This window comes from Austrofundulus limnaeus, unplaced genomic scaffold (genome assembly GCF_001266775.1).
Source record: "Austrofundulus limnaeus strain Quisiro unplaced genomic scaffold, Austrofundulus_limnaeus-1.0 Scaffold82, whole genome shotgun sequence".
Classification (NCBI taxonomy): Eukaryota; Metazoa; Chordata; class Actinopteri; order Cyprinodontiformes; family Rivulidae; genus Austrofundulus; species Austrofundulus limnaeus.
The window spans coordinates 1,811,361-1,819,029 of NW_013952484.1; the positions used below are offsets into that span (position 1 = coordinate 1,811,361).

General features: G+C 41.5%; 1 protein-coding gene across 2 annotated transcripts in view; it reads left to right on the forward strand.

The window, feature by feature from the left end:
• akap12b (A kinase (PRKA) anchor protein 12b) overlaps positions 1-7,669 on the forward strand; it is a 40,082-nt gene that overhangs the window by 23,118 nt on the left and 9,295 nt on the right. Inside the window, exon 1 of one of the 2 annotated variants that reach the window (XM_014011594.1) lies at positions 7,294-7,533. The exons of the other annotated variant lie outside the window; for it this stretch is intronic. Within the exon in view, the coding sequence (XP_013867048.1) occupies positions 7,509-7,533 (25 nt within the window). The 5' untranslated portion in view covers positions 7,294-7,508. Of the gene's footprint in view, positions 1-7,293; positions 7,534-7,669 lie in introns of those variants that run through there. 2 annotated transcript variants of the gene reach the window in all.

The window sequence follows — 7,669 nt, forward strand, 5'->3', positions numbered from 1 at the left end:
CCCCCCGCTTTCATTAACAGAGTGGTGGCAACTGTGCCTGCGAGCTGGAATACTAAATCATAATTACACAACAAACAGTATAATTTTTTTTGAAGCATGTCAAAAAGATGTCAAATAAGTGATGTTTTCTTTGTGGCCACTGCTGAAATGAAACATTCTCCTCGTCCTGTCAGAGACTCGACAGTCCTGTAATTTGGCTTCTTCCTCTGTGACCTGAGTTATCGACATTAAAGGTCCCAAAACATCTGAAACTGTTATGGGAACAAGAGGAACAGGCGCGTTGCGTTGGAGCCTTTCAGGGGAAAATTAGATTTAAACTCTTGTTGTGATTAAATGGTACGTTAAAGCGAGTGCACTCAAGCACAAAGCGTAATGTAAAGCAGAGACGTGCCGAGCTCTTTTTGGGTTTAAAGCTGTTTTTTTTATTTATTTTTTTATCCAACATTTATCGGACATTCGGTTGAAAATATCTCATAAACTACTGGACATATTTTAACTAAACTTACGTGACATAATTAGAAGATGTAAATCTACAACTGGGGCAACCTGATTCAAGATGGTTGCCACTGCTAACTGACCTTAGTGAACACAAAAATGGCAACAATTCAGTCGATTTTGCAGATATTGAGCTAAAATTTGTTGTGATAGCAGCTGAGACTTATTCACAACTCATACTGCAAGTTCTAACCATTTCATCAAAATTACCTTTAAAGGGGCAATATTATGTGTTTCTCAGGCATGTATTTAAACACTATACCAAAATAAAGTACCTGTGTCACCTTTAGCTGTTACTAAAATGCTGTTTTTATGTTTAAATACAAAATAAACTTATCTTCTCATCACTTCCTCCTCTAAACACGTTGAAATTGGCCACTGTCTCTTTAAGAACCACCTTCCGCTTCTGTCCCGTCCATTTTGGTGCCGCATGTGCCATGATGCAGTTTACTTGGCATCTGAAAATACATTTCCTCAAAGGTATTTTGAATCTGAAAAGAGCTTCACTGAGTGAGACGTAGTGTTAGGAGCTCAGCAGAAAATTTCAGTTTCACTTGTTCTGCCGAGAGCCTGCAGGAGTCATGGGCGGGGTTTGTGGGGTGGGGGGTGGGGAGGTGTGCTCCGTAGTGAGGAAGCTCGGCTTGGAGACGCATCCCAGAGGTGTTTCTGGTCCCAAAAGGCGTTTCTGGTCCCCCACCTGTCGTTTTGCTCCTCAGCATGGCTTCCTAAAAACGCTGCAGGATTTCTCAGACATGCATGAATGAGTCAAAGCAAGGCTTTGGGCATGTTTTTTTTTATGAGAGTATAACATTATAACATGAAATAAAACTCAAAAAAGTTGATTTTACATGATATTGCCCCTTTAAAACCTTAGCTTTAACTGTTTTAGTCAACCCTGTTTGTCTGTTAACAAAATAACTCATGAATCATTGGTTGGATGTTTATAAAATCTTCAGGAAGGAACAACTGGATTTACATCTACAACTTTTCAAGTTTTGGAGCCAAACTGTTTAAAGATGACAACAACAGCTAACCAACATTATCAGACACTAAAATGGCTACAACTCAGTCAGTGTTATAGATATTGAGCTAAATTTTTGCGAGTTAGTAGCTGAGAGTCATTCCCAACACWTTCCCTCACATGAGCTTTCACATATATTAATTTACAGGATTGACCAGAATGTCTACAATTAAGATGATTTAAAATTTCAACTCATGACAGGCCTATTTATAAGGAGTTCAGGGGATTCTGTGGCGTGAGTAYGTTTGCGTGCAAGACGAGTTCAGATTGCCGCGACCAGCAACGCCGAAAGCCGTAAACACGCTCCATTGTTTTCCAGCAAACATAAACAAAAACGCTGGAGACGTCACAGCGTTCATCTCGCCCCGTGCCATCACGTACCGTAAAGGAAAAGGGCAGCCAGACGGGCTGAGCTCAGGGCTCACAGGGTAATTCGAGGAAATGAGCAGAAGGAAGAGGAAACGGTGATGTCAAGAACGGACTCTGCATTTCCTGTCCAACATTCTTATCCATCGCTCTGACACAAACAGAGGAGGAGACGGGGGGGCTGAAGAAGCAGAGAGACGGGTTAAAGAGGATGGATTCAGGACTTAAATATTAAAACAAAGACTGAATTATCGAGCCYCTCTAATCTCAGGTGGTTTCACACACTCCCCTGACCTCGTCCCCTCGACCTGCCATTATGTCGACATCATCTCGTCCRGTTCTTCGAAGAGTAAAAGAGGCGGCGTCTTCTGCGCTGTCCGGTGATGTCATTCATTCTTTCACAGGACCCACACAAAAAAGCCCCTCCGCCCGGCACCATAATCCCCCCCTCCTCCTGCTGAGGCCCCACCTCGAACATTCCTGAATCAAGCACGTTTTCTTGATTTACAAAGATACGTGGGGCGTCACCTCCAGAAACTCAGCTTTGTCCTGTTGACGCTTCGCTGACATTTTTTTGTTACGAAATGAAGGGGATCATTTTAATCACAAAAGTTTGTTTTGTGCCTCGGTGTCCAGCTTTTAAAGTTTTATTTTGCTTCCAAAAAAAGCTTTAAACCTCCTAAATTATTCTTTCTTTTTGGCCCTCATTTTTGTTTTTGCTAATTTAATTGAGGCCCCGTCTTTCCCGCCATAAAATCTTTCGAAATAAACAAATTGCTGCAGCTGCTCATTCCCTTTTTTGACCTTAAAAATTAATTTAGTTGGTTTTCTGTGTACCGGCTGAGCCACAACAAACCTATTTGTGCTGTGTTAGATTTAGATTTTAAAAAAGTCAACAAATAAAGCTAATTTAGCTAATAATAACAGCTCATCTTGCGTTGAAACATGATGAAATTTGCTAACAAACAAAAATAAGTGTATGTAACACAGAATACAATGAAACGATACATGATGCAATAATCTTTATCATCCTCTGGGAGAGACTTCTTCGACTCAGTTCTGTTTTATTAGCTGCCTTGACAAAAGACCCATAAATAGACAGTGAAACTCATTTATATAATCCACCAGAAAGATATGACGACATAAAAAAGACATAAATGTATTTTAGGAGTGTATCCTGCAGGCTCAGAGATAAAAACTGCTTTATTGTGTTTTTTAGAGAACAAAAAAAAGAGCCACACCAGTTCTTAGTTCCATTGTCTGCAGTTTTTCTCTTCATCCTTCCTGTGCGGTTTAAATAGAAATCTGTCAGTATGTATGGAAGTCCAGGAATTTGACCGAGGTCCATGAATCACATGAGGGAAGTTTGAAAGGAACAGGAAGAAGTGAGCGAAGTTACGCTCCGTAAAAATTCTCCTCAGCCTGACTCACCGTCCGCTCAGCTGAGTACGGATGAAGGTCAGCGTGGAGCTCCGGACAGATAGTAGCAGGCCTTTCAGATGAGTCACTGCAGCTGCAAAACGTTTCACTCATGAGTCAGGATGAAAGCCCGACTGCTTGATGGAGCACTCATCACCCGCCGCCATTCCTGCCGGAATCCTGAACTGAAATCATCTTAGGTTGCGAAATCTGAGCCGTAACAAAGTGTGTAATGACTCTCTGCTACTACGGTATCAAATTTCAGCTCAATATCTGTGAGTTATAGACACTTTTTGTTCAATTAGCAGCCATCTTGTATTGGGTTAACTCTAAAGCTGGATTTGTACATGACAAGATGGGATGGAGATTGCTCTCTGACACAGTTGCCAGATGAAAATGACGTCATTTTTGTTCACGTTAGGAACTCCGCGATCCTGTTCTCAATAAAAGAACTGAGCTGAACTTGGTTCTCCTGAGGGGGTTTGCATCGACTATTGTGTGTTTGGCCAGAAATGTGAAGTGGGTGTTGTTAATGTGAGCTGAAAGCAATAGAGTACAGGCTGTGTATAAATTCAGAGGCTGTATCCTTCGAAGGTGAAATTTGAAGATCAGTTACGTCACATCGATTCCTCGAAGGCTGTTCAAACTCATAGCTCCTCCGTGGCCCATAAACGCATTCTTCTATCCCCTCGATTTCATCCCACCCTATCTCAAGATGCGTTGTGGGCTGACCATGAGATTTTCTGCTTGTAATGATGAACGAAACAAGAGACGGGAGTACAATTTTTAAATAAATATCAGGTGGGACAAATATTGAAAAGGACCTGGCCCACATTGACCAGGGTAGGCTGGGTCCTTTGAAGAACACATACCCTGAATTTGCACAGTCTTTGTCAAACAAACACACCAACTTGTGAGAAGAAGATTTCTAGGATCAAAGAAAAGAAGTGTTTGTTCATGTTGAAATTTTTAATACTAAACTGGGACCAAATTATATCCTTATGACTCCAAACATGTAACCAAGTTACTAATGCATTAGAAACTTCAGCGACACTCGCTGTAAGTCCCAAGATCTTGCACATAATTTTATAAACAATAATTCTGTTATCCACTTACATTTTTTTCTAATATGATCTTTTATTAGATTTGGACTTTCTACTTCTCAAAGTGACTCACACAGACATCCAAACACCTTTTATTTTGTTTATTTTCCATGAGCCTGATTGAGCTGTAAGCTATTTTCAAAGACATGCAAATGCGTTTAACACGTTGCGCATGATGAACATCAGAAATTATGAAGCTGCAGCTGCTCGCGGTTTTCACTTTATCTGTGAAGTTTCTGATTTGGAAACACTTTTCTCTTGTTTTAAAGCCCAAACACAGGAGGTGGGAGTTTCTTTTCCAGTCGACGATTACCGTTGTTAGCAACCATTTGGAAGCTTTCTAGATGGAATTCACACATTCCTGCGGGACAATGCAGAAGTGTGACAGATCTGATTATGCTGGTATTTACCTGAGGAATTAGCTACATTCTTTCTCCATCTCCTTCTCCCCCACAGCAGACGCAAGTTAGAGGTGTTGGAGCCGGTTTACGTTCACACGAGGCGCACTGAGGTCTCATCTCATGATCCGTCTTTAATAACTTTACTGTAATCATGTTCAAGGACTGATTTAGCAGTTTTGTAGTTTAATTACAAGTGTACAAGAGATATTTTATATCTTTTAAAGTGTGGACAAGGTATGAAGAGATAACACCTTAGTTGTTATAGATAGCTCTTTTTGCTGGAGTACAAATAAATTTTTACCAGATTGTTGGCCACAGCCAAAGTAGATTACTGCCACCTTTATAACAACAACTGGTTTATGTAAATGCTGTTTGATAACTCTTTAAAGTTGTATCTCATGGAATGTGTCTATACCTATAATTCAGTTTTTTTTCTTCATTTGTTTTAAAAGACATTTGTTGAGGGTGCCAAGCATTGTTTATGAGTTTGATCAATAACCCCGGGACAACATAGGCACTGGAGAACATAAGTAACAGGGTAACATAGGTACTGGAGTACATAAGTAACAGGGTAACATAGGCACCAGGTAGCATAGGTAAAAGGAGACATGGATATTGTCAACCATAGGTATTGAGGAACTTAGGTAGTGTGGAACTTGGGTACCAGGGAACATAGGTACTGTGGAACATAGGTGCCGAGGAACGTGGGTAATGGGGGAACATAGGCGCCGGAGAACATAGGCACCGGGGAACTTAGGTATTGGGGAACACAGTTACTGAGGAACATATGTGCCAGGGAACATAGGTGCTGAGGAATATAGGTGTCGATGAACATGGGTAATAGGAGAACATGGCGCCGGAAAACATAGGCACCGGGGAAMTTGGGTATTGAGGAACACAGTTACGGAGGAACATATGTGCCAGGGAACATGGGTACCAGGGAACATAGGTACCAGGGAACATAGTCACTGAGGAACATAGGTGTCGTGGAACATGGGTAATGGGGGAACATAGGCACCGGGTAACTTAGGTATTGGGGAACAAAGTTACTGAGGAACATATGTGCCAGGGAACATAGGTACAGAGGAACTTCAGTAGCAGGGAAATTTGATACCAGGGAATATAGACACCAAGGAACATAGGTATGGAGGAACATAGGTGCCAAGGAACATGGGTAATAGGGGTAACATAGGTGCCAGAGAGCATAGGCACCGGATAACTTAGGTATTTGTGAACACAGTTACTGAAGAACAAATGCGCCATGGAATATAGGTACCAGGGAACAATGTTTCTGAGGAACATACAGGATCTTCCAGGGAATATAGATAACAAGGAACATATGTGCCAGGGAACATGGGTAACGAGGAACATATGTGCCAGGGAACATTGGTAACGAGGAACATATGTGCCAGGGAACATGGGTAACGAGGAACATATGAGCCAGGGAACATAGGTAATGTGGACCATAGGTAACAGGGAACATAGCAATGACCCCAAGCATCAAGCAAAACGTGTCTGTGTTTTGTTTGGCCTGTTATTTGAAAGCTGGGGTGTTTTATTTACATTTATTTAACCAGGCAAATTCCATCACAGTCTCATATCTCTTCTGCAAGGGTGGACGGTCTGAAGGCAACCTGACGTCCATGTCTTCAGACTGTAGGAGAAATCGCAAAAGAYGTTGAACCTGTTGCAGTTTCTATGCCAGGTCAATGGTTGGCACAGTCTCGAGTTTGAGGACAGTTCCATCTAAAGACAGATGAGGTTGGTTTGCTGCTTCACCTTCCTTTAAATGATATATTCAGATTCAGTAAAGACTGTTGACTGACTTTAGTGTGAAAGCTTCTGCTTTCAGGAAAATTGCAAAGTGTGTTTGTGGGGGTGGGTGGTGGGGGTGGGGGTCTGTGAATTAATGCCAGTAGATTTGAAAAAAAAAATCTCTCAAGAGCTGAAAGTTTCTGTGTCAGAAAACAGATGGTTATTGTGTAGATGAGCCGAAACGCAACAGAAATGTTTCAGTTTCGGTGTTGCGTAATCCAGGCCTGAGTTGCCTCTGAAAGCATTCCTATGTGACTTTTGACATGAGCCATGACATCCAAGGGAGGGAGAACCTCCTGGAAGAATGGAGTACAGGAGCATGACAGCTTACACATGTTTACAATTGCTCTTCTTTCTTTCTTTTTTTTAAAAAGACAAAGTAAACTAAATAATCTACATTTTTGGTATAAGATGCATGTGAAAGTTTGCAAGCAATTTGCAACAGTTTCAGCTTTCGGAGAAGTCAAGTCACATGATGCACTTAAGTCATCCTTGTTGGATGAGGAGGGTGTGTGAGCTCTGSATCAGGGAGGAAGAGGAGGAAGAGGGGGCCGGGTGTCGCTCATTCAGAACAGCTGAAGAAAAGCAGGGAAAGGGGGGAAAGAAAGGGGAGGCGGGGGTGGTCCTAACATGACGTGCGTGTCAGTCTGATGAAATGTGTGTGGAGCTGCGTGTTTGCTTCATTCTGCCGACTGACTGAGGAAGAGCGAAGACAGAAATTAGACATCAGGACGGTCAAAAAAAAAAAAGCTTTTGCTGAGTGGAGAAGTGAAAGAGAACTGTAGAAAAAGGGACCTAAAGGCGCACATTTTTCACTTCTCTAAATATTGCATTGATTTCCTTCTTTTTTAAACACAAATTCTTGGAGAGATTTCTGGACTTCTCCCAATGCTTGGAACAATTACTTTAACAGGTAAGATAATCTGGAGGTAAATATAATTACTTTTTAAATTCAAATTTGTGTTTTATTTGTAAGGAATTGCCAAAAACTGCAGGTTTACACGTCCTGCCTTGATGGAACTGATATAAGCCAAACTAAACCTTATATA